This window comes from Rutidosis leptorrhynchoides, chromosome 11, assembly GCF_046630445.1.
Source record: "Rutidosis leptorrhynchoides isolate AG116_Rl617_1_P2 chromosome 11, CSIRO_AGI_Rlap_v1, whole genome shotgun sequence".
Taxonomy (NCBI): Eukaryota; Viridiplantae; Streptophyta; class Magnoliopsida; order Asterales; family Asteraceae; genus Rutidosis; species Rutidosis leptorrhynchoides.
Window position 1 is genome coordinate 111265602 of NC_092343.1, and position 27851 is coordinate 111293452.

Here is a 27851-nt window from a genome sequence, read left to right on the forward strand (position 1 = left end):
AAGAATGAAGTAAGCAGAGTAGAAGACACGGGTATACTCGGACCTAAATGAGAAGGACCATACAAGGTTATCGACATAAGCGATACAGGGGCGTATCGACTAGCAAGTGTAGATGGAAAAGCAATAAAACGCACCTGGCATGCGCAAACACTGAAACGGTGCTACATATGAAAGAAATGCAGAGGGATTGATCACCCCAAATAACTATTTAAAGTTTTTATTATGTAAAGTTTTTATTTTTCCATTGTAAACATGACAACTAAGTGTTGGTCAGGTGATATGTTTGAAATAAATTGAATCATGCAATTTATGCCAATAAATTGTGCATTCTTATATTTGTTGATTGCATGCCCCTTAAGCTGCACATGGACACACTCCGAGTCTCAAGTGGCATAGTTTAGTTTGGTTACTAATACTATTTTTAATGGTGACAGTAGTAAAATATTGGTTTGTTTCAAACGCTCGTGCACCGCGCAAGACGGAGACTTGCACAGTCTAGACTATAAAACACAAGTTTATTTTACTTGTTTAAATAACACGGACATTGGCGTGGTCGGAAAACTCTTGAGGATAGACATTGGTTTGTCTATAATACGGGTAAATTACATTGGATTGTATATGCGTACATACTTATAAATTTTTTTATAAAAGTCTTGAGTATAAACTTATAAGTATTGGTTTGCTTACTTTTGCGTAAAACATTGGATTGTCAGCGCAAGAATAAAATGATCGTGAAATGATTGAAGGGTCGCTCCCGTTATGAATTCATGGCATTTATTCTAAATATGAGTTATTGAATGCATAAAATTGTAACGAATCATTATAACCGCCATAGTGATTTCATAAAAACTCAATAAATGCACTTCAACCAAAAGAGATATCAAATTATATTCAACCAAAGCTAACAAATTACAGTTAGAAGATATAAGGTCAACCGCTTAGCATAAAAGCGAGACATGTACCAAAATTTGACCTACTATACGCTAATATAAAAAAATAAAAAAGGGGGTGGCATTGGCTGGAACGATTGCCCTACACTAAGGAGAGTATGCCATCCTCGCACGTAACGATCATATGCATACCCTGCTTTAAACATATAATAAAAATATAATATAGGGATTCGAAACCTCCAAGGTTGCAAGGCGTATCCCTCACTAGCAAAAAACACTACCCAAGGATGGATAAGTAATATCCATCCTGGGTAGCTTAACAAACTCAGTTGAGTTTGTCATTGATTATCTCCTGAGCGGAGATGGTAGGATCATTGATGAGATATTGTAGATGGGGATCGGGATTTGTTGAAGTCGGGCACAAGCTTCTTCACATTTTTCTTTGGTTCCATAAGAAAGAAGTTCAGCAATATTTGGAGGAATCACAGGGGGCACATATAGCTCCTGGCGAATAACATTCCAGAATAGGATTCGCTCATACGCACGTGCGGCAACCATGGCTGCACCAAATTGCTACTCGACGGCTTTGCAGTCGAGAGCGTGCTGAACAAGGTTCGGTAAACCCTTTTGGAGAATGTCATACTCTGCCTTTATAGCATCATGTTTCGCGCCCCATGACTCCTGGGACGCAATCCAGTCACTAAAGCTTTCGTTTAAAAAGATGACATGATTCTCTGACTCTTTAAGCTTTGCAGACAACGATGTAATCTCAGACTCCATTAACCTTTTTTCAGCAACATGCTGATCCTCCTCCTGCTACCTTTTAAACATCAGAGCATTGATTCGCTCTTCTGCCTGCACGTGCGCATTTACCGCAACCACGAGTTGGGCAGTTAGCTTTTCATTATCCTCTTGTAAGGCATTTATCTTGGATGTTTCTGTTAACGATGGTGGTGGAGGATGAGCGAGCGCAACATATTTGAGTTGCAAACGATTCAGGTCCTTGGCAAAGTTGAATAGCGTCGATTGCGTATCCATGTAAAGTTCTTCTGAAGGTGAAAGTGCAGAAAACTTTTGCATCAATTGCTGAGGGGTACAGGATTGCAAAAAAGAAAATTGTTGTGCAAATACTGGAAGAGGAACCTTCATGAACTCATTGGCATTCAGAATCAGTAAAGACAAATCATCTGGATTCGAGCATGCACGTTTGGAATGATGAGCTACACCACTTGGACCTGAAAATACGATAAGCATGGCGTATAAAAACTTAAAGTCGATATTAAATGAAAGTCCGTCGGTTGAAATTAGTACTTTCGTCATGTAGCCTTTTGTGGTTACCTAGCCCTCTAGTACCGGGAGTTTGGTATAGTGAAGGTATTGTGTCTGAATGACTGACCGGTGAACTGGAATGGTTACCAGAATCGGTGGCCGGATTGGGTGCATAAGATTCCAAATTCATCTACAGTGTCAGAATCAGAACAACACATGAATGATACATAAAAAATGTAACTAGGGTTACATAGCGTAATGCAAAATATGAGAGTATGAAATATACCTTTTTTGGTCAAGAATAGGTCTTTGCAGAGAAGATGAAAAGGGTTGAATGATTTAAAAGGGAAAAGATTGTGAGATTAGAAAAAGCCAAAAGACTATTTATAGAGAAAATACGGGAATCAAAAAGTAACAAGTGTATAATGGTAGCCGTACACGTGTATCAATCTTAAGCTAAAACGCTTTGCTAAGATGTCCGGTGCACGTTAGCATCAACAGGCGGTTGCATAATTATAATCATTACCTTTTTAGAAAACAGTGACGGTTGTCACCTCGGGTGCAGGAAATGCAGCCAAAAAGACAGGTTGGTGACTGCACGCATACATTGCATTTAATGCTTATACAGTATCCGGTTATGCATATATACTTAAATAATCTTATGCATTGTCCGGTTATATTTGGAATCTAACTAGGATTTTTTAGCAAAGTCATTAAGCATGCTAATTTGGATTAAAGGTGTTGTTGTGGTTCATTAAGTGTACATTTTTCTTACTAGTTCGACGTCATACACTAATTTTCATTGTATATAACATCGAACTGGGGGGACTTAATGATACGCATATCCGCAAGACTATGCGGATTACGCATCCAAAGCCCTAAACCGCACGTAAATTGCCATGTCAGAGATATGGCACGGGTATAGCCATACTCTATGTGCCTATACCATCTGATGTGAGTTTCGTATACTTGCATAAGAGTTCAGTACATTCTAGAAGAATGTACGGTATAATCAATTCGGATTCTTTTCCTTAAATAATGAAAGTTAGTTGGGATAAGATTATATTTAATTAGGGAAGAGATTCTACCAAAACCCTAATTCATGAGCCTATAAATACATAGCTCATAAACCCTAATACACATTCATTCGTTTACTCATACGTAAACCACAGCATACAAATCTTCGTCGTACAAACAAAACTTCATACGATCTTTAAGACTTTAAGGTATGTCTCAAACTATAAAATCTTCATGTCTTTGGGCCAATCAACCTCATATGCTAGGTTGTTGGTGGACTCTCAAATAGGCCACCCTATCAAAATCGAAACGATACCGATGTGGGTTATCCACGACTAAGTGTCGGAGGTCCAAATGTTGTTAGTCCTTAAACCCTACTATGCACTCAAGCGTAAAGTTCACCTTGACCTCGTGAAAATATGCTTGATCATTATATATCGATTAAGTAAAGTCATTTATTGATTTATTTATAACTAAAATGAATAAGAGTAAATTTAATTCATTATAAGTTGTTGATGGGATTTGATTTAGACTTTTACTGACTTGACTTTAAAATGATGTATAGAAAATGTGAGATATAGATAATTGTAACACCACAAGATCGTCAGATCTTTCTTTTATTTATTTTTATATATATGTTTTTCGCCAAAAAAAAAAAAGATAATTCTTTCTCTACTCTAAAATAAAGGATAAGTAGTTTCTTTAAATTCTGTATCTACCCACGAGAGAGAGTACTCCAGAGTAGAGAGCAAAAGTGTTGAAACCTAACAACGACTTCAATCGCAAACTACAAAACAATCCCGGCCATAGAATCACTCAAACTACATTCGCAAAACCCTAATCTCAAATCCATATCTTAGCTAAGTCTAACCTGTAGCAGGTTGGAGTATTTCCGGCCAGGAGAACAGTAGCCTGCTGAAGAAAAAAAAAAGATGGTTGGCCGGAAGATCCAACTATGACCCTTTTCACATTGTTTACTACACTGTTGTTTACTTCATGTTGTGAGTTTTAATATTTTCCCTCCCTTAAAACAAATAACTTTCGGACCATTTTCAGTAATTTTAATGGCTGAATTGGTTACTGTTTTCATAACTGTGCTGAGGGAGAAACTAGCCTCTCTTGATTTGAGTTCTTTTACCTTTACAATCAGTGAAAAGCTTCGGACGTTTGATGATATCTTGCTCAATACCATAAGTGTGCTTGATGATGCATGTGAGAAACAGATAACAGATAGTGCTATTAAAATGTGGGTAGAAAATTTACATCACCTGGCTTATGACGTAGACGACTTATTTTATGAATTGGAAATGGTTACCGTAATTATGAGAAGGGAAGCACGTGACAGCTCCATCACAGGGAAGGTATTGAAGATCATCCCAACTTCTTGTACTAATTTCAATCCGATTAACATGAAGAATGATTATAATATAAGGTCTAAGCTAGATGATCTTTTAAATAGATTTAATACTGAAGTTTCTGAGGGGATAGGTATTCTTGGTCTGAATGTCAATTTTGAAGTTGGTTATAGAGCAAATAGAAGGTTAATAGAAACTTCACTGCTTGACGAATCCAAACTTTTGGGTCGGGATAGAGATAAAGAAGAATTGTTTGAGAAGTTGTTGGGGAATGAAGCATCTAATCAGAATGTAACTGTTGTGTCCGTAGTTGGTATGAGTGGGATAGGCAAAACAACTCTTGCCAAAGTTCTGTACAATGACGTGAAAGTTACTGATCACTTTGAACTGAGGGCATGGGTTTGTGTTTTGGAGGAGTTTGATATATTCAATATTAACAAAGCTATTTAGCAATCTGTCAGTGGTGAGTATGAATTGTTTGAGTATGAATTGTTTCTTAGTCTAGATTTGCTTCAAGTGGCTCTTAGAGAAAAACTTTCAAATAAAAGGTTTCTAGTTATGCTAGATGATGTGTGGAATGAAGACCACAACCAATGGGCACTCCTCAAAAGTCCTTTTCTGAAGGGGGCACCTGGAACTAAAATTCTCGTGACATCCCGTACAACAGAGGTTGCATACATCATGAACTCTATACAACCTTACCATTTGAAGAGTTTGTCATATCAAGAATCTCTATCCTTATTTGCTCAACAGGCTCAAGTTGATGAAAACATCTTTTCACATCCGCATCGGAAAAAAGTTATTGAGGGCATCCTCAACAAATGTGATGGAATGCCTTTAGCTTTGGTAATGCTAGGGAGGCATTTCAAGACAAAAACAAATGTTGAAGAATGGGAGGAGGAGTTGAATGGTGACTCCTGGAATGTACTGACACAAAGTAACATTCTTGTAGATCTAAAATGAAGGTACTGTGATCTGCCTCCTCATTTAAAGCAGATGTTTGCATATTGTTCAATATTCCCTAGAGCCTATATCTTCGATGTGGATGAAGTAATCCTACTGTGGATGGCAGAACAATTTTTGTACCTGTCAAATTTAACCATGCCTATGGAGAAATTTGGGCATGAATGTTTTGAGGAACTCGTGTCAAGGTCGCTTTTTGAGGAGTCAAAGGATGAGTCACGATACACGATGACTAATATGGTACATGAATTGGCCGTGGATGTTACAGGAGAATTTTGTTGTACATTGGGAAATGAGATTGATCTTGATACCATGAAGGAAACTTTAAAGAAGGTCCACCACCTTTCGTTTAGTTCTGGAGAGTTCAAAAAGTTTGACGTGTTACAAAGCATTAAACACTTGCGAACTCTTTTGGGTCTGTCGCTAATGGAGCTTGATAGTTCCCAAAGGTTCTTCTTACCACCTAAGGTTCTTAGGGAATTAATACCCCAGCTACAATTCCTAAGGGTGCTAAACTTAAGCAATTATTCAATCACAGAGGTCCCAAAATCTGTTGGCGCCCTTATCCATTTGCGATACCTCAACTTTTCTAGAACTGACATCATACGTTTACCCGAAGAAATTGGTGACCTTCACAATCTACAGAGCTTGTTGCTTCACGATTGTGAAAAGCTACATACATTTCCAGATAGTGTAATTAAGTTAATCAATCTGCGACATCTTGACATTAGAGATACTCCATGTTTGTTGCCCTTAGGGATTGGTGAGTTAAAGAATTTGCAATCCCTAAGTAATGTCATTATTGGAGGCAAGAATGGGTTAAAAATATCCGAGCTTAAGAACCTGTCGACACTTCAAGGTCGAGTTTCCCTCGAGGGGCTACATAAGGTGACAAATGTAGAAGAAGCAAATGAGGCTAGCTTATGGCAAAAGAAAGATATTGATGATTTAGAGATGGAGTGGAGTGATGTTTTCGATTCCAGGGATGAAAAAACTGAATATCAAGTGCTTGAAAAGCTAAACCCTCATAATGAGTTGAAAACCCTAAAGATTATGTTCTATGGGGGAGAAAAATTTCTAAGTTGGGTCGGGGATCAGTCATTTGTTCAGTTAACAGAGCTCACATTACGTGGTTGTAAACGTTGTACGCAGCTACCATCACTTGGACATCTTCAAGCACTTAAGAAGTTATTTGTTGAAAGCATGAAAAATGTTGCCACTGTAGGTCCTGAGTTACTTGGATCTCCTACTTTTTGTGCGTTTCCAAAACTTGATGTTTTGGAATTCAAAGATATGGAGGGTTGGGAGAAATGGTCAATCGAGGGTGATGGGACTCGGTCCTCTAAATCTTATCATTGTCTCCATGAGATCTCATTATCAAATTGTGTTAAACTTAATGTAGAATCAAAACACTTGATACCGTCACTTGAGGTTATACGTATACAAGAATGCTCTACAGAAGTGTTAAGAAGTATGGTTGGTCTATCGTCATCAATTGTTATGCTGACACTGGAAAAATTTGAAGGGCCTCAACTACCTGTACAAGTTTTAGAGAATCTTGTGGCTGTTGAAAATCTAAGCATCAAGTGTTGTAATGAAATGGTATATTTATGGATATCAGAACCAAACACGTGCAACTTTCTACCGAGATTACAAAAGTTGGAAGTGTCATTTTGTAAAATGTTGGTAACAATTGTAGATAAGGATGTTAGCATGGAATCCGTTAAAGAAGTGAATATCCATGACTGTGAGATATTAACTCATTATGAATGTCCAAATAGTATTGAAAGGTTGGTAATTTGGGATTGTCCCTCACTCTCATCCTTGAAATTCCACACACCACTTGAGTTCACGTCCACTCTTAAGCTTCTTAAAATTGGACGATGTGATAATCTCGAACAAAATTGGGTTTATGACAAGGTCATGTCACCACTTGAATCTCTCGATGTGGTTCTGATAAGGCTAAAAAGGAACATATATTTCATAGCATTATCCCCCAAGAAAGACAAGATTTTAGTTGCAATTGTTCCATTTTCAAGTGATATTCGTTTATATTAAATAAGTGCGAAGACAAAAGGCAGATTCGACAAATTGAAGACAAAAAGGTCCAAAAAGCTCAAAAGTACAAGATACAATTAAAAAGGTTCAAATTATTGATGAAGAACGTCTAAAAATGACAAGAGTACAAGTTACAAAACGCAAAGTACAAGATATTAAATTGTACGAAAGGACGTTCGAAAATCCGAAACCAGGACATGAACCAACTCTCAACGCTCGACGCAACGGTGTAAAAATTACGAGTCAACTATGCACAAGAATAAAATATAATATTTAAATAATTCATAATAAGAATAATATTAAATAATAAAAAGTTGTTAATTGAGCATAGTTCAGGGGTCGTAAATGAAAATTTCAATTCATGATTTACGATCAAAGTAGGGAGACCCTTTTCGATATTTTTTCTATCTTTTTCTTATTTTTCTATCTATCAATATCAATTATCAATATCTATAATTTATATCTATAATTCTCTAGTCTAATTTATCTATAATTTATATCTATAATTTATATCTATAACAAAGAAAGAAAAGATAATAATAAAGCTAGTCTAAAAAAAAATTTTTTGTCTCCTTTTTCCAGTTAATTATGAGATGGGATAGATATCATCATGTAGCCAAGTCATATTAGTCACCCTTCCTTTTCTCTTTGTATGCATGCATCGACCCAAAGAACACTCGTGGGCCTCACCTCATGTCCACTTGATCGTACAGGAGTCATAATATGTGATAGTATCTCAAATTAACTAAATTAAAAATTCATCCATCTTCTATTTGTTTTTTTTAGCTGAAACACGTGTAGGGTCAAAGGCAATAACCAACATCTCACTTTAACGTACCTTTGAGCTGAAATCTTTGTTAAAATCACTCATAATAACCAGAAACTATTTCTTGAACCCAAACCATCAATTTAGCTTGAATACGAATAAAAGTCTTCAAAAAGTGTCCAAACTAATATTATATATCAAGTTGAATGTGCGCCACCGGGAATGAATTTGTAAAATTTTGAATCACAGAAAAAAAAAAAAAAAAAATTTTGTGTAAAAAAAAAAAAATCGTTTTTTTTAAAAAAAAAAAAAAAAAAAAAAAAAAAAAAAAAAAAAATTTGTAAAAAAAAAAAAAAAATCGTTTTTTTTTAAAAAAATTTAAAAAAAAAAAAAAAAAACGAAAAAAAAAAAAAAAAAAAAAAAAAAAAAAACGTAAAAAAAAAAAAAAAAAAAAATTATTATTAAAAAAATATATATATATTTTTAAAATTTTGTCTATAAAAAAAAATGTTTTTTTTTTTTATTAGTTTTATTACCTTTAGATTTTTAGACTATAGTCGCAACTTTTAGTATTAAGTTTAGTTTTGCCATAGTTATTTTTACTTCTAGAATTTTTAGGCTTTGCCGTAAAATCCCTTAAGTGCTTATTCCTTACACTAAGTTTTAGGTGCTTTAGAATTTTACGACGCCGTATTTCGCACTACTTTCTTATTTTTATTTTTCGACGCCTATTTTTCGACCTTTTATTTTTCGACATTTTTCGGCGCGCAATCTATTTCTCTCTTATTTCTCGCCATTCTAGTTTTTAGGACTTAGAATTTTTTCTACTTCTTCTCTAAATTTCTTAAAATTACGAAAATTTATTTTAAGTGGTTAAATTGATAGACATCAAAATTTTCTGGTTCGTAGTAATAGTTGGATTTGTACGTGGACCGGGTTATTGGAGCCAAACAGTCCTCAATTATATTGAGACCAAACGAATCCTGCCCCTCTGCTGCATCTTTTGGCTATTCGAAACGTGGGCAAAATCAGAAAAGTCTATTGGTTGGATAACTTATTATAATTTTTCTTTCCTTTTTAAAACTAATAGGATATTCAGTGAATGCACCGAGCAAGACGTTCACCACCTTTTGTACGTTCACCACCTGTAACTCGATCAAGACATCGTTTAACAAATATAGCTGCCGTTGATTTTTCTTTAGACTCGTCATCAAGTCGACCGAGTACTTCAACTCAAATTTCCGATAATCCAGTTTTTGAAACCAATATCACAATTGAGAATCCGGAGAATACTCAGGGACAATTCCGAGACCCTGATCCATTAATTATTCCTCCGGAACCACCAATCATTCAAACAGAGATTGTTGAGGAAGAAACCATTAAATCAGAAACCTCTAGTGATTCAGATACAACACTTCCAATCATGAAAAATCTAGAACCTCTAAGTATGGAAGACCGAATGAGAGCTACACGCACGGGCCAAGGTCATGCCATTATTAAACCAGAAGTTAATGCTCCAGATTATGAAATTAAAGGACAAATCCTACACATGGTAACTAACCAATGCCAATTCAGTGGTGCACCGAATGAAGATCCTAACGAACACCTTCGTACGTTTAAAAGAATTTGTACACTATTCAAAATCCGAGAAGTGGAAGATGAGCAGATCTATCTCATGTTGTTTCCCTGGACTTTAAAGGGAGAAGCCAAAGATTGGTTAGAATCGTTACCTGAAGGGGCGATTGACACATGGGATGTTTTAGTTGAAAAATTTCTTAAACGATTCTTTCCGGCATCCAAAGCCGTGAGACTTCAAGGAGAAATTGTTACGTTCGCGCAAAATCCAAATGAAACATTATATGAGGCGTGGACAAGATTCGGAAGGATGTTGAGAGGATGTCCTCAACACGGTTTAGACACTTACCAAATAGTACAAATATTCTACCAAGGTGTCAACGTTGCTACACGAAAAGACATCGACATAACAGCCGGTGGTTCCATTATGAAGAAAACCGCAACTGAAGCTTACAAAATTATTGATAACACAGCCTCCCACTCGCATGAGTGGCACCAAGAAAAAGATATTTTTCGTTCATCTAAAGTGGCTAGAGCCGATTCTAGCTATGACTTTGATTCCGTTTCCGCAAAAATAGATGCTTTCGAAAGACGAATGGAAAAGATGAATAAAGATATTCACGCAATACGAATCAGTTGTGAGCTATGCGGTGGACCACACTTATTGAAAGATTGTCACATTGAACCAACATTGGAACAACGAGAGAATGTTTCCTATATGAACCAAAGGCCTGGAAATAATTATCAAAATAATTATCAACCGCCAAAGCTAAACTTCAATCGAAATCAAAACATTCTTTACAATCCAAAAGGACCCGAAAATAACTGGTATAACCAACAAGGTCCAAATAACCAACCAACTCAAAACAACACTTTCAATCAACAAAGACCTGGCTTATATAAACCACAACAACAAACTGAAGAGAAAAAGTCAAATATGGAAGACGTGGTATTCAAGCTAGTTGAATCTCAAACACAATTTATTGAAACTCAAACCCAAACGAACGAGAGGTTTGATCAGTCATTAAGAACTCAACAAGCTTCCATTTTGAATCTAGAAAAACACGTAGGTACTCTTGCTAGCATGATGAGTGAGAGGGAACAAGGAAAGCTACCGAGTAATACTGAAGTAAATCCTCGGAATGAGAATGTTAATATGGTTTCAACGAATTCTGAAAAACCAGCACCAGAAGATGGGAAGGTTTTAGATGAGAGTAACAATGAAGAAGTTACACCACCACCACCCGAGTATGTAAAGCCAGTGGTGGCACCATACAAACCACCCATCCCGTTTCCAAGAAAAGGAGTTGAGTATGAGCAAGTGATAGGTAATAAAGATTGTGATACCTCTGGAAAGAAGAAGAAGAAAAAGAATAAGAAAGTGCAAGAAACAAAAGCCGTAAATATAAACCCGGTGAAGACAGTTCCACCAAAACCTCCACCTAGGGTAGGTGATCCGGGTGAATTTATTGTTCCTTGTCTACTTAGTGATTGTGTCATGTATGATGCACTAGCAGATTTAGGTGCAAGTGTAAGTGTTATGCCTCTTTCCTTATATAAGAGATTAGGTGTAGGTAAGTTAAGTCCAACGGATATGAGTGTTCGACTCTTTGATCAAACCATTAAGCACCCAGTTGGAATTGCTGACAACCTACCCGTTCAAGTAGGCAATTTAACCTTTCTAGTCGAATTCATTGTCATTGACATAGAAGAGGACCCAAACATTCCTCTAATTTTAGGTCGACCATTCTTTGCGTCCACCGGGGCGTTATTTGATGTAGGAAATGGAAGAATGACACTTAGTAGTGGTGACAAATCGATCACCTCTATGATTCGAAAGACTAAATCTCCACCAACCAAAACCATTGAACCAGCAAAAACGATTGGTAAGAACCATGTTGTTTTACCAACTCCAACGGTAATACTTAGCAATAATGAAACGCCTAAGTGTGGGGAAAATGAAGTAACACCTAATGATGACATGATAACAAAGAACCCCGTTGTTGATACGAAATTAAATGATCCCGTAATTAATAGTTCAATGAAGAAACTTATTAAACGGATTCGCGATGCTAAAACCAAGGGGAACTTTAAGTTATGTAACCGGTTAGTATCCAATCTATCACCTAAAGAAAAGGAGAAACTAGTTGAAATTGTGGATATTACACAGGAATCCGAACAATGGCTTAAAGAAAAAGTCACGGATATGCAAGTTGATTATGGACCAAGAGAAATTGACGATGAAGTTAATCACAATTTCAACACCACAGCTACCTAAGTGTGGGGAGATTCGAATGTTCTAAAAAGATAATGCTGTCTAAAGTTATTTGTTCTGTTCTCGTGTAGTTCCGAGAATGGAATTCGATTGGTCTTTTCCGCTAGCAGACACTAAAGAACTAGTTTTCTCCCCCCATTCTGATTTTTTTTTTTATTTTGTAGGTTTTAAATGAAATTAATATGCTTTTTAAATTTAAGTTTTGTGTGAATTTAAAAACAAAATTTACTTTATTTCATTAAGTAAAAAAATGATTTCTAAAATTCGTCGTGAGTTGAAGATTAGGTAGTTGAACCGAAATTGCTTTACCCGAGGGCGGGACGAAAAATTTTGTTATCATTATTTTTAATTTTATTGATTTAAAGTATGCCAAAAAAAAATACTATGTTTTATAAATTTTTGAACGTGGGGTTATATACCCAACTTCAAAAATATGTATATATATGTTTGTATTTTATATTATGTACAAAACAGGGTAGAACAACACACTTTCAAAGACTAACATTAAGTTCAGCAATAGCTACTGATTTTGACGACAAGAAGCAAAATATCAAATGTGATGTAAAATAATATGCTTACAAACTGGGTATTTTTAATCACTTTTCTACACTAATCACCCTCATGAATTTATAATTATAGTCTGATTTCATGCAAATGAGGGCATTGCATGATCTCAAGTGTGGGGAAGGGTTATAAATTCTCTCGGGTTTGCACTTAGTCTATTTGCCAAATTTTGTGAAAATTTGAAAAAATTTTCAACTAAATGAATTTAAAATCATGTTTATATATATTTATGAACGGTGAAAACTAGGTGATAATACCGAAATTATCGTTACCTCGAAAAAGACATAAATTGAGAAACAACCTAAAATGCTTGAATTCATTTAAAATGGAATAAAGGAGAATAAAAAGGCAAAGAAAGAAACTAAGTGTGGGGAGAATGTACCAAGTTATTCAATTAAAAACTATCTATCACATATTTTTGTACAAGATTATTGCAGGTACTTTTGTTTTGGATGATACTAATCAGTTTTACCCGATTTACTATAATACTTTTGAAAGAAAGATGGATCTACACGATGAATCAATTCCATCATTAAAAGGAAGTAAAGTCTTCCGAAAAAGACACGCGCTTCTTGATTTAGGTCATGAAGTTGTCGTCCAGACCAGCTGTAGGTTGACGAAAAATCTAGAAAAGTCATCTCTAAAATCAGCAGGAAATCCACGGACCTCAGCATCAAACAGGGTCGCCAAGTGGTCAGATTTATCCTAACCATGAGAAGGATTTATCTCGTACAATGGGGAGGCACCGTGCAAATTAGCTTGATAAGACTAATGAATCAGATCCCCAGAAAAGGATAATCTCCTTAAAGATTAAAAATCAGCTTTTAAGACTGATGATACTCAATCCTAGAGATTGACCTTAAAGATTGAGAATTCAAACTCATGGAATTCAATGATATCTAAACTCGAGCTTGAACGAGAAAATATTTTGATCAAAATTGCAAACCGATTTGTTTTCTGAAAATCCATTTTCAATGCGTTCATTACAATTGAACGTAAAATCCTAGGAATTCACCTGGAATTCATTAGGTCACCTGAACTAAATCGGGTGTCAACCGTAAGAACGGTGGTTGCATAGCATGGTCGGAGACAGGACCTTGTGCCAGACCGAAAAATCATAGGATGATCTTTACTATCGCTCCTACCAAGGATAGTTCTAGCATCCGACACGTTAATAAGACCATAATCATCTGCATGTCACGGGACATTGCCTTAACAGTTTCTTGTTCATCGCTTTCCTTTACAACCGGACGGTAGTTTACCGAAAGGTAATATACGGAACAAGTAAACTGGATGTGTGCTTTCCGATACCGGGATAGCAGTGGATTACACGAACCTAAAAGTTTTAGCCAAAATATTGATCCACAAATATATTTTGCAACACCGATGATGGATCAAATCAGAAAATTTATCTAGGGTAAAAGCTAGAATGAATTTTCAAAAGATCAAATGTTTTCATAAAGATCCAATTTCCTTAATGGATCTAAATTTTTATAGTCATGTGGGACTGTAAACCATATCGTTACTACCATTGTTCATACCGCCATATCATAATCACTGATGTACAAAGTGTGAAGAATAAAGAAGTGATTCTAGTATTTCAAGACTATATTGCTTGAGGACAAGCAACGCTCAAGTGTGGGGATATTGATAAGGCTAAAAAGGAACATATATTTCATAGCATTATCCCCCAAGAAAGACAAGATTTTAGTTGCAATTGTTCCATTTTCAAGTGATATTCGTTTATATTAAATAAGTGCGAAGACAAAAGGCAGATTCGACAAATTGAAGACAAAAAGGTCCAAAAAGCTCAAAAGTACAAGATACAATTAAAAAGGTTCAAATTATTGATGAAGAACGTCTAAAAATGACAAGAGTACAAGTTACAAAACGCAAAGTACAAGATATTAAATTGTACGAAAGGACGTTCGAAAATCCGAAACCAGGACATGAACCAACTCTCAACGCTCGACGCAACGGTGTAAAAATTACGAGTCAACTATGCACAAGAATAAAATATAATATTTAAATAATTCATAATAAGAATAATATTAAATAATAAAAAGTTGTTAATTGAGCATAGTTCAGGGGTCGTAAATGAAAATTTCAATTCTAATTTCGCCTATAAGATCGATGATTTACGATCAAAGTAGGGAGACCCTTTTCGATATTTTTTCTATCTTTTTCTTATTTTTCTATCTATCAATATCAATATCTATAATTTATATCTATAATTCTCTATCATAATGTTAATGTAATCAGATATAACAATAATCTTAATTTTAATTTTAAATTATGATAATAATAAGATTTATGATAGAGATCGTTTGAGTGTGTAAGTCGAAATTCTGTCCGTGTAACGCTACGCTATTTTTAATCATTGTAAGTTATGTTCAACCTTTTTACATTAATGTCTCGTAGCTAAGTTATTATTATGCTTATTTAAAACGAAGTAATCATGATGTTGGGCTAATTACTAAAATTGGGTAATTGGGCTTTGTACCATAATTAAGGTTTGGGCAAAAGACCGACGCTTGTGGAAATTGAACTATTGACTATTAATAGATGGGGGGTATTGTCTAATTGAGTGACAACTCATTGGAGTCTGTCGAACCTATCTTCAAATTAATTAACCTAATAATTAATAATGATTATGGTTGTCCTATTTAGTGATGTTCATATGGAATCTGTTATAATCATTTAATTAATCAATTGGGTTGGGTAATTGATTATTCATTCTGATCAAGTGGATGAATTAATATTCATAAACTAATTAAAACAGGGGTGGATTACATACAGTGATAACTGGTGTAATTGTTGACAGAAGTGATAACTGCGTCACAGTTTAAATCCTTAATCAGTTGGAATATTTGACTTCGGGTATAAGGGTAATTTGACGAGGATACTCGCACTTTATATTTATGACCGATGGACTATTATGGACAAAAAACCAGATAGATGTATCAAATAAACCAGGACAAAGGACAATTAACCCATGGTAATAAATTAAAATCAACACGTCAAACATCATGATTACGGAAGTTTAAATAAGCATAATTCTTTTATTATATTTCTCATCGTATCTTTATTTACTGTCATTTTATTACTCGCAATTTTATTTTCTGTCATTTTATTTATCGCAATTTATTTTACGCACTTTAATTTTTGTCATTTATTTTTACGCTTAAAATCGACAAACCGGTCATTAAACGGTAAAACCCCCATTTTATAATAATACTACTACTTATTTATATATATATTTTTACAAATAAACTTAATAATATAGCGTTAACTTCACCAGCTCCCTGTGGAACGAACCGGACTTACTAAAAACTACACTACTCTACGATTAGGTACACTGCCTATAGTGTTGTAGCAAGGTTTAGGTATATCCCATCCGTAAATTAATAAAACTTGTGTCATATTTTGTAGTATTTTGTATTAAAAATAATACTATTTCGTACCCTCACGCTACATCATCAGGTTCACTGGCCGAATTTGAAGTCGTTTCCTGAAAAAGCCTTTGTTCAACACACCAGATTAACAATTAGAGGCTGTAATAACGTTGAATCCATTCCTGATAATAGATTTGCTTCTCTTCCCTTGAATATCTTGAAGTCATTCATTGCTATAATCTGAAATCCTTTCCTCATCATCATTTGCAAAGTCTTGAATCAATGAAAGAGCTGTTGATAAGTCATTGCCCACAAATGGACCAATGTTTTCCTTGTGAGGTGTGGCCTCCCAAATTGAAAAGCTTAACAATAGGAGGCTTAAAAAAGCCCATGTCCGAGTGGGGCCTACAAGATTTCCCACCATCACTTATTACTTTGTACCTGCATGGCGAAAATTCAGGAGAGGCTCCGTTTTCATCGTTTAAACTTCCAGAATCTCTAACATTTCTAGAAATAAATGGTTTTACGGGGCTAAAATCAGTTTCAGCCAGCCTGGATCGCCTAACCAACCTTCACCAACTCGTGATTTATGAACGCCGGAAGCTTACTGATCTTCCAGAAAAACTGCTTCCTAAAATCCATACTTTGAAAATCCATTTTTGCCCAAAACTGCAAGAAAAGTGTCACGATAGAAAAGGAAAATACCGCCGCATCCTTTCCGAAATCCCCGATCTTTATGTATGATTCATTAAGGTATGCCTATCGTCTCAGTCATTTCTCAGCTCGCTGAATTATCTTTCTCTATTTGTCTATTGAATTGTGTTCATTGAGTTGCTAATCTTGGTAGACTGGTTTATTGATTCCACACATCTCATGTTGATTTTAAGATTTTTTTTTAAATGTTGGCTAATTGATGTGCTATGCCACCTGCTCGTTGATACTTCATAAGCTTATCTATCTATTTAAATTTTATTATCATGATGTGTCGTTTTAAGATATTACTACAGGGTAATTAAACATTTTATCCCTGTTTAGGTCAGCTGTGTTAGTGCATATTTTGTAATCCCTAGTTCCATGAACTTGAACGTTTTATTCGATCATGTTGTAATATTGTTAAACGTTGATTGTCGATGTGTTACTTTATTTTTGTAAACGTTTAAATATATTTCGTAATATTAATCGACAGTCGGCCGACTGACATGGTCAGTCGACCGACTGTCATTCACTGTCGACCGACATAGGAACTGAGGTATTTAAGCCTAATTAATCTTCATTAATTTGGCTAACTACTTACCACATTACACACACACGAAAAACTCTTCTGGGTCGAGTCTCTCTCTCAATCTTCATGTCCAAATACCACAGAATGTCAGTCTAGGCTTCGTGTTTATCAAGATCTAGTCTTGGTTTGACTTGTACGAACCCGAAAACCCATAGATATTCGTTTAAGCTCTTTCTATTGTTATTCCGCCTCTAGATCGTGTTAGGTTAATTCTAAGATCCTCTCTCTCAGCGTCTACAAAGTGGTATCAGAGCGATGGCTTGCTGAATCAATTGTTTTAAACGAGTTCTTGGTATATTTTTGGGTCAAAAAATTGGTTTTGGATTGAATGTTGTATACTTTTACGTTAAACCTTCGGTTTTGATTCTGGATCTGAAAGAAAGTACAGTCGACCGACTTAGGAGACAATCGACCGATTTTCGTGTATTTCGACCGATTGTCATTAGTTCGACCGATTGTCTTTAAACCGACCGACATATGATAAACCGACCGACTTAAGTTGTAAACCGACCGACTTAAGTACTAAACCGACCGATTGAAGGAACATCGACCGATTGAAAAAGTACTACCATTTGCCTAAATGTAAACAGAACTTCGACCAAGTAATCATTGACAGTCGACCGACTGTAGTTGTTCATCGACCGACTGTATCTGTTAATCGACCGACTGTCACCAACAGTCGACCGACTTAGGATCAGATTCAACCTTAATCAAAATTTAAAATGTCTGATCAGGCAATGGCAATTACTTCCGGCGTTCAAAACATTTTACTATCTGATAGTGAATCAGGCAGTGCCAATCGTGCTCCTAGACTTGATAATACAAATGATTACATTAGATGGAGGGCTAGGTTCATGAATTACATTAGAGGCCTTGATCCTAGAATGTGGGATTTGATACAACATGAATATAAAGAGCCTTTAGGTACTGATGGTAATAGTAAAAAGTATGAAGATTATAGCGTGACAGAAAAAGAAACATATGCCTTAGAATGTAGATGTTATGCTCAATTGACCCAGGGTTTAGACGGTGATATTTATCATCAATATCAAATGCACTTAACTTCATATTCTCTTTGGAATGCTATTAAGATAGGTGTCGAAGGAAATAAGGCGTATCGTGAAAAGAAAGCTAAAGTAATCAAAAGTGAATGGAAAAGGTTTGCTGCTCTAAGTCATGAAACGTTAGAAGAGACAATCATTCGCTATCGTCATCTTGTCTCTGAATTGGGTAACTTAGGTGTAGAGGTTACAGAACAGAAAGCTATCAAACAATTAACAGATGGTTTACCACACAAGTGGGATGCGTTTATTGAACAGATAGAAGACAGAGCTTCGTCTGCTGGTGAATCACTGACCCTAGATAAATTCACATCAAAATTGATGGTAAAGGACTTGGATATGGAAACCAAGAAGAAACGTCTTGAGGGTCAACATAGTCCTATAATTTACAAAGCTGGTACTTCTGGATTGAGCAATGTTCATGCTCCCCTACAAACAGCGTTTGTTTCTAATGAGAGTGCTGTAAATAGATCACAACCTGCTCAAAATGTGATGTTTCCAACCCAAGTAAATAAGCCTAGTAATACAAATCAGTCCACCATTAGACAGGAGCCAAAAACTGTAGTTCTCAACACTGAGAATTTAAGAACTAGGCCCCTTTCAGTTGTAGAGGAAGATATGGCTTTAGTTGCTTTGGTAGTTAATTCTTATAATGAAATGGTTGGTGGTCAAATTGGTAATGCTCATTTAGAAGCAGAAGATTATGAGCAGATTGATGAGGATGAACTTGAAAAGATGGATATCCTCTGGGCTATGGGTAGTGTGATTAGACGAGCGAAGAAATTTCTGAAAAGGACAGGTCAACAGAGCTTAGGTGTTACTAGAGATACTAAGTTAGGTTTTGATATGTCAAAAGTGAGATGTTTTAATTGCAATGAGTTAGGACACTTCAAAAGAACATGTACCAGGCCACAGAAAACTGGTTTTCACAACCCATTTCACAATCAGTATAATAAGACAACGGTTAATGTGCCAGTTGAAACAACGAGCGGTGATACTATCAGAAATGATAGAGCAAAAGGCTTAATTGCAACATATTCAGATGAAGGTTGTGATTGGACAGTATTTGCTGATGATGAAAATCATGCTAACGTTGTTAGAATGCCTAAGACCGAAGGAGAAACTGAAAGTGAGAAACAAGAAAGAGAGAAAGCTGGTTGTGTTGGTACTGCGAAAGAATGCATGTGTTACATCTGCAAGATGGAAGCAAGAATTGAGCGAACTTATGCAATGATCAGATATGTTAGAAGAGGTGTTCTTAACAAGAGAGTGTATGAGAAGTTCAAATACGCAATGCATAATGATGGCGATGTATGGACGGATTACAGTAGTTCGTCTTCATCAGATGGAGAAACTATTGTAATAGATGATGTCAAGATTTCAGTTGAGTTGAATAATTCTGACTGTTCCAGTTCTAGTTCAGAATCTGAACCTGAATCAGAGACTGAAGAAAAGCAGTATGCGTTCATGGCAAACACATCAAGTGACTCTAAGGTACAAACTGAATTTCCTTTGGTATGTAACGATTGTGCTGATCATAAGTTAGAAATTGCTAAACTTGAATCCATAGTTTCTAAACTGAATGATATTCCCTTAGGATGTATATATTGTCCCGAAGTAAAACAGGAACTTAGGATTATTAAAGCAGCTTATCTTGAGGTAAAAGGCCTATACGAGACTAATTTAACTCAGTTTAACAATAAAAAGGAATTCAGGGAGACAATCAAAACTCTAGAAAATCAAGTTCATGATTTAAGAGCTACAATTTCAGGTGACCAAAAGGCCATAATGATGTACTTAAATCAACTTGAATGCGCTAAGAGAGAAAAGGAAGAGTTTAAGATTAAGTATGAGTCAGAAAAGGCTAGAAATGACACTTGGCAGTGAATGTCATATGTCATTGACTATACTGTCTATAACAAGAATGATGGTAAAAAGGGTTTAGGTTATAAAGAGTGTCCTCCTCCTCTTAGGAATGAGTACATTAATAAACCTTCTGATTCTTGCCTTAGTGAAATCCTAAGTGTTAAGCCTGTAGAGAATGAAAAATCAGACAGCACTAAGCCGATTGTTGACTACTTAGCTGAGGACAGTAAATCTGATTCAGTGTATGAAAAAGTTTTAGAGTTTGTGACACCAAAATCCAAACCAATTACTATCCTGAAAAATCCATTGAATGCTAGTAAGGCTAGTGAAAGCGGACAACCCACACCTAGAAAACAAGTAAACTCTAGGAACGCTAATGGAAAGAAAATATTTCAGACACCTGTCAAGTATCAGCAGGGACTCAACCTAGATAAAGAATATGTTCTTACACAAGCACCTGAAGAACTATTTAATAAAAGGAGCCCTAATACTAACAATGTGCCTAAATATGTGCATCCTAACCGTCGACCAGGCTTGAAACATCATGTTGAGAAGCCTATGCCACCCATGAAACAGTCTTTTCCCAATAAGCATACAAAAGAAACTCAAAACTGTAATAAATGTGGGAAAAAGGGTCACTGTGCTGTTAACTGTCAACAGCGTTGGAAAACACCAAAAAGAAAATCTGACACTGAAAAGAAAACTACACACTATGCTTCTAGTTCCAGTTCCATAGGTACTTCAAGTAATAGTTCAAAAGGTTTTTATAAACCAAAGTCAAATTCTATTGCTAATTCATCCACAAGGGTACAGTCAGGTGTGAATAAAATTTTTCAAACGAATGACTATTATGAGAAATCTGTTGGTAAACGTACCGTTTGGAAGCCTAAAACCGAGACAAAGGTTGTTGACAAGTCCAATGATCCATCGGGATCAAAGGGTCAATGGATGGATGTGCAAGTTATTGGTGTCGATGGGAAACCCACTGCCATTCGGGCATGGGTGTCCATCTCAAACTAACTTCTTTTCTTGTTGTGCAGGTCGCCTACGATCCGAGTAGAAATACATGGATTGTTGATAGTGGGGCGTCCCGGCACATGACAGGAAATATGTCCTTACTTTCTAATGTCAAATCAGTAAATGGAGGATCTGTTTCTTTTGCAGGAGATGAAGGAGGTTTTATTACAGCTCAGGGTGTGATTGCTAATGCTAATGTTAGTTTTGATAAAGTGAATTTTGTGAAGCAGATGTCAAATAATCTGCTGTCAGTTTCGCAAGTAGCAGATAAAAAGCATAAGGTTGCCTTTGATGATCAAAGATGCAACATTTTGAAGAAAGAGTATGTAATACCGGAAGAGATGATTCTTATGACAGCTCCCAGAAATAAAGATTTGTATATTTTGGATATGTCAACAGCCCATGTTAAAGCTGCAACAGGTCATCAAGCTTTCATATCCAAAGCTACAGAACAAGAATCAATTTCATGGCACAAGCGTATGGGTCATTTGAGTTTGAGAAAGATGAACAATCTTGTTCATAATAATATGATTGAGGGAGTAAATGTTAAGAGTTTTCAAATTCCTGAAGGATGTCTTCCGTGTAAGAAAGGGAAACAGACTAAAAAGTCACATGCAACAAAGAAACATCATTCAATTGTTGTTCCTCTGGAGTTGTTACATATGGATCTCTTTGGTCCGATTAATCGAACAAGCATCTCTGGAGATTCATATTGTTTGGTAGTGACTGATGAATACTCACGATACTCTTGGGTAGTGATGTTAAAAAGGAAGTCTGACACGTTTGACAATATAAAGTTGTTGTTTTTGAAGCTGGAATCTTTGTACAAGTTAAAGGTTAGGAAGACTCGAACAGATAATGGTACTGAATTCAAGAATCAGCAGATGGAGAGTTTCTGCAATGAGAAAGGCATTCAACAACAGTTCAGTCCAACTTATACTCCGCAATCAAATGGTGTTGCTGAAAGACGTAACAGAACGTTAATTGAAACTGCGAGAACTATGTTAGCCGACTCAAGTTTACCGGTTAACTTCTGGAGTGAAGCTGTGGCTACAGCATGTTATACAATGAACCGATTGTTAGTAGTCAAGAGACATGGAAAGACTTGCTATGAATTGCTACATAAAAGGAAGCCTAACATTAAACATTTCGAACCCTTTGGTGCACCGTGTTCAATCATGATACGAGATACTGGAGGAAAATTTAATCCTAAGGCTGTTCCTGGTATATTTCTTGGTTATGGGAATCCAAACAAAAGAGTTTTCAACACTGTATCTAAACGTGTTGAAGAACATTTTGAAGTAGATGTTCAAAGAAATGCTGCTATTCCTGCTGGGAAAGGTTTTTCATGGCAGTTTGATTATGAAAATTTGTTTGATTCTTTTGGTCTTCCGTCTGTTGCTACTGATGATGAAGTTATTGCAAGATTACTGAATGAAATGCAGACGTCTCCATCACAAATGGTTCCGAAATCTCAAACGGCACCACAACATCACCCAGTGCCGCAACAACAACTTGTTCAAGATGATGAAGAATCCGGTGATTATCAAGATGATCCATCTTATGATGGATCTGATTCTGAAGAGGAGTCACAACCTATAGACAGTGGCGAAAGTGTTCATAATCTGCCACAAAATGTAGAAGTTCAGGAAGAACAACCAGGACCTGAAGGTGTTCGTAGATCATCACGAACAGTTGTCCTACCTCGACACTTAGATGATTTTATTGTTGATTCGAAAGGAGTTTCTGGAGCACCATCAAATGATGCCTCAACGTCTGAAAATCAGAAAGCTTCAACTGAGAATGTTATGCAAGCTTTCTATTCTTCACTAAATAGGTCAGGCAAACTCTTCTTACATGCATATTCATGCTTTGTGAGTCAAATTGAACCAAATTCTGTTGAGGAAGCTCTTCTTTATGATGATTGGGTAAATGCCATGCAAGAAGAGCTTTTGCAATTCAAGCATTTAGGAGTATGGAAACTAGTGACTCCGCCGCATGGTTGCAAACCTTATGGGCTTAGATGGGTATGGAAGAATAAAAAGGACGAGCAAGGTATTGTAATTCGAAATAAAGCTAGATTGGTTGTGAAGGGATATCAGCAGATCCCTGATATAGATTATGATGAAGTATTTGCACCAGTGGCTAGACTTGAGGCAATTCGAATATTTTTGGCATTCGCATCTTTTAAAGGCTTCAAGGTCTATCAAATGGATGTCAAAAGCGCCTTCTTGTACGGGACTCTCAATGAGACCGTGTTTGTTAAACAACCACCAGGTTTTACAGATCCACACTCTCCAGAAAAGGTATATCGTCTAGAAAAAGCACTGTATGGGCTTCATCAAGCTCCAAGAGCATGGTATGGTACGTTGTCCAACTATATGATTGATAATGGTTTCAGAAGAGGTGTCATCGATCAGACACTTTTCATCAAAGAAAAGGGCAAGCATATAATGCTAGTACATGTGTACGTGGATGATATTATCTTTGGATCTACAGATAAGACGATGGTGGATGATTTTGAGGAGGTAATGCAGAAACGGTTCAAGATGAGTTCAATGGGAACTATCAAATTCTTCCTTGGTATTCAGGTTGTACAAACAAATCAGGGTATCTTTTTACATCAGACAAAATATGTATCAGATATTCTGAAAAGATTCAAAATGGAAGATGAGCGTCCTGCAAGGACGCCGCTATCGGTGAATCACGGGATTACACCGGATAAGGAAGGTGATAAGGTTGATCAAACCTTATATAGAGCCATCATTGGTTCGTTGATGTATCTAACAGCGTCTCGCCCTGATATCATGTTCGCAGTTTGTTTATGTGCTCGCTATCAAGCAAATCCGAATGTACATCATTTGCTTGTGGTGAAAAAGATTATGCGTTATTTAAAGCAAACTCCGAATTTGGGCCTATGGTATCCCTGTGATAATGATTTTGTACTGACGGCTTATAGTGATTCCGACTATGGTGGATGCAAGAAAGATTTTAAGTCAACATCAGGAGGTTGTCAATTCCTTGGAATCAGACTAGTTACATGGCAGTGCAAGAAGCAGACAGCAGTGGCTTTGTCCACTTGTGAAGCTGAATACATTGCTGCAGCAAGCTGTGCATCTCAGGTTGTGTGGATACAACAGCAGCTTCGTGACTACGGTTTGCATATTTCTAACACTCCTATTTTTGTTGATAATACTGCTGCCATAGCTGTTACGAAAAATCCTGTGAATCACTCTAAGACCAAACACATAGGGATTAAATATCATTTTATTCGAGACTGTTATGAGAAAAGGCTAATTGATGTTTTACAAATTGGCACAACTACGCAAAGAGCTGATCTTTTCACAAAAGCTTTTGATAAACCGCGTTTTGATTTCTTGTTAACTGAGTTAAGTGTCAAAATATTGTCAGATGTCATTTCTGACGAAGAGACCAACGAGTAACTTCATTTTATGTGTTCTGCTTGCATAGCTGTATATACTGTGTGGTTATATTTCTTTTCTTTCTGATTGTTTCTGTGTGTTTAAAATCCAAAAACCAAAAAGATTTTAGATTTTTAGTATTTTAGGGGGAGTAATGAATGCAACATCAGATATTCAGAAAATAAAAAAAAAAAAAAACGAGTTTGATCTATATAAAAATGGGATACGGACTTAATCATAGAATGAGATGATCATAATCACAATCATGTAAATATCTTGATAAGGAACTCATGGAAAGGTTTACAGCGGTTGAGGGTAGTCACTTAATTACCACAGGTACATACTTTAAAGAAAATTGTTGAGGAAATCAACAAAAGGTGAGGGTATCCCCTATCATGACGTATAATCTAGAAACACATGATGTAGAATATCCCCAAGCAAATTCCAAATTGCTGCACCATTGAGTCTCACGACTAATTGGGATATTCAAGCGATCAATAAGAGTTGAAAATGTTCTATTTGACTATGCATACCGACTTCTATCAAACTTTAATTCTTGAATCGTAACTAAACTCCAAAATAGTAAGTTTATCTCAATAAGAGTGTCTTTCCTGTGAACGAGTTGAAAAGTGTGGTTCTATATTACAGACAGTCCATGAATGAATGATTTAAGTTAATAGATACCATGAAGAAAAGAGATCTTCATCGCAAGGAAGTCAATTCGAGAACTAAATCAAAGTCAAGACTGCAATGTGTTGTTTAAAAAAAAAAAAAATGGCACATTGCATATCAAGTTATTATATCATGAAAACAGAAGTGAAATCATGGAAGACGAAAATATCAAGGTCAAGATAATGATGAAATCGAGAAGAGAAGTCTTTGCAAGAATACAAATGAGTGTGAAGATTACCAAGAAGAACTTAAATCATTCATACTTCAACAAAACCATTCTATTGGACTTATTATCATTGTCTGTGATATGGGACTGTACCCATTAAGGCCTAGACAGCGAAAGATGTCTTCAGAGAGATATTCTGAATACTCACTTATTAAGAAAGATACGTCTTTCATTCCGTTTCCTCCAATAACTTTAATAATAAAGAAGGAATGAGATTGATAGCAGTTGGTTGATTGCACGATTGATAGAATATTGAATATACTATGAGATCCATCAGAATCATATGAATTGAAAAGTATACGTTACGATAGAAGCTAATGGCTGACAGGGATATTCCAAAATTACTATGAGAATCTTCCTGTTCAATTAGACCTATCGTATGTGCTTGTGGTAACGGAAAGCGTCAATAGACTTGTGCTCAATTGACTACCTAATAAATCGTGCGATCTCAAATGATGTCTAAGTCAATGATTGAATCTAACATAGCAATATGTTAATGTAATTAATTAACTTGATCATCAAAATGTCTAAGAGGAAAGTCTGTAAAAGGTTAATGAAGATAGATACCATGTTAAGATCAATTTCTCTGGTTTTATTTGCTTTTACTTGTGAGATTCATGTATACTTTTTGATAATTTAGCTTCCTTAGGTTTATGACTTACAGAAACTGCTTCCTGTAAATAACATGTTTTATGCCATACAATCTTGGATCTTTCTTAACCTTGATCATTGACTTTCTTACATGAATTGTACTTCATTTGCATTGTTATTGTGAAATGTTTTAAAATCCTAAAAACTACAAAAAGATTTTTCAGTGTGTTGATATTTATTTTGAAAAATACAAAAACATTTTATTTGTTTGCTTATGTGAATATGTATATATTTCCTTGAAGTTACAAATAGTGTCTCGACGTCAAAAAGAAATGAACTACACATCTCAAATCATAAACTTGTTAAAGTCTTCAAAACGAAAATATTTTGCGTGTAAAATCAGCCAGTGGATGTGAATAGAGGGAATTATCAGGGGTTATGTATCGAAAAATATTTTTTTTAATTAGGAGGAGACAGTCGACCGATTTGTACTATAAGTCGGTCGACATTGAACAAAAATCGACCGACTTACTTGCTTGTTACATATGTCGGACGTTTGTTACATATGTCGATCGTTGGTCACGAGTATCGACCGATTGTCACATATGTCGGTCGACATAACACCAAAGTCGACCGATTGTCGAGCTGAGTATAAAAAGGCCTCAGACGGCCGATTTTCTTTATCTCGTGCGATTGTGTTGATTTACCAAAAATTCGAATTTTACGACAAAGAGTTTTTGATCGTGTTTTTCGTATACATCTTTGAATTGTGATTCCAGCGCCGTTAACCAATCAAGGTAATTCTTTTTCAATCGAAAGTTATTGAAGTTTTCTTATTTATTTTTCATTTTCGATTAAATTAGTACGAATTAGGATCTATTAGAGTTAGTTGAATACTAGATCATGTATATCGGCTTTCTCTGGATCTTTATTAGTCTTTGATTGAAACAAAACACCATAAAATCGGTGGATTTGAGTTTGGATCTGCGTTTTTTCTTCGTTAGATAAATCGACCGATTGACTTCCTAAATCGACCGATTGACTTCCTAAGTCGACCGATTTACCCTATGTCGGACGACTTTATAAGTCGATCGATTTGTACGAAATGTCGGTCGACTGTCCTTGAAAATCGACCGAATTACATAGTATGTCGACCGACTGTTGTTTCCTGTATTTTTTTTTTAAATTTTTCGATTTAACGCTTTTCGATTATTGTATATATGTTTGTATAGCAGAATAAATGGCTCAACTAGGTAGTCCAGTGAACGAAGATGTACATGAGGAAGAGGTGATTCTGTCCAAGAATCTTCCAGGCCTGACGGCAAGCGAAAATGCCAATCTAGAGGCATGTCTAAACGAGGAAGGACCTGAAGCAAAGGAAGGCTTCGTTGATATTATCAAATTCTTGAAAAGGTCCAGGATTCATACTGCAATAACTCTAGAATGCAAAGCATACTACTCACACCAACGAGAATTCTGGAACAATGCTTCTATCGTCACTGAACAAGGAAGAAAGGTAATACGAAGCAGCGTTGGTGGTACAATTGTAAAGATCTCGGCACAGACAGTTCGTGAAGACTTAGGTTT

General features: G+C 35.9%; 2 protein-coding genes across 3 annotated transcripts; both read left to right on the forward strand.

Annotated features, from left to right (window-relative positions):
• The first annotated feature begins 4240 nt into the window (after positions 1–4240).
• LOC139874863 (putative disease resistance protein RGA4) lies at positions 4241–5494 on the forward strand. The gene is made up of 2 exons (XM_071862258.1): positions 4241–4947; positions 5032–5494. Exons 1-2 carry the CDS (start codon positions 4241–4243, stop codon positions 5492–5494), a joined length of 1170 nt encoding a protein of 389 aa, XP_071718359.1.
• A 33-nt stretch (positions 5495–5527) lies between these two features.
• LOC139876435 (putative disease resistance RPP13-like protein 1) lies at positions 5528–17050 on the forward strand. 2 transcript variants are annotated; one of them, XM_071863744.1, is made up of 3 exons: positions 5528–6289; positions 6335–7444; positions 16216–17050. In XM_071863744.1, the coding sequence occupies exons 1-3, from the start codon at positions 5528–5530 to the stop codon at positions 16369–16371; spliced, it is 2028 nt and encodes a 675-aa protein (XP_071719845.1). In that variant the 3' UTR covers positions 16372–17050. The 2 variants fall into 2 exon arrangements, with proteins under 2 accessions (XP_071719845.1, XP_071719844.1); XM_071863743.1 differs by having other exon boundaries at positions 5528–7444.
• The last annotated feature ends 10801 nt before the right edge of the window (positions 17051–27851 follow it).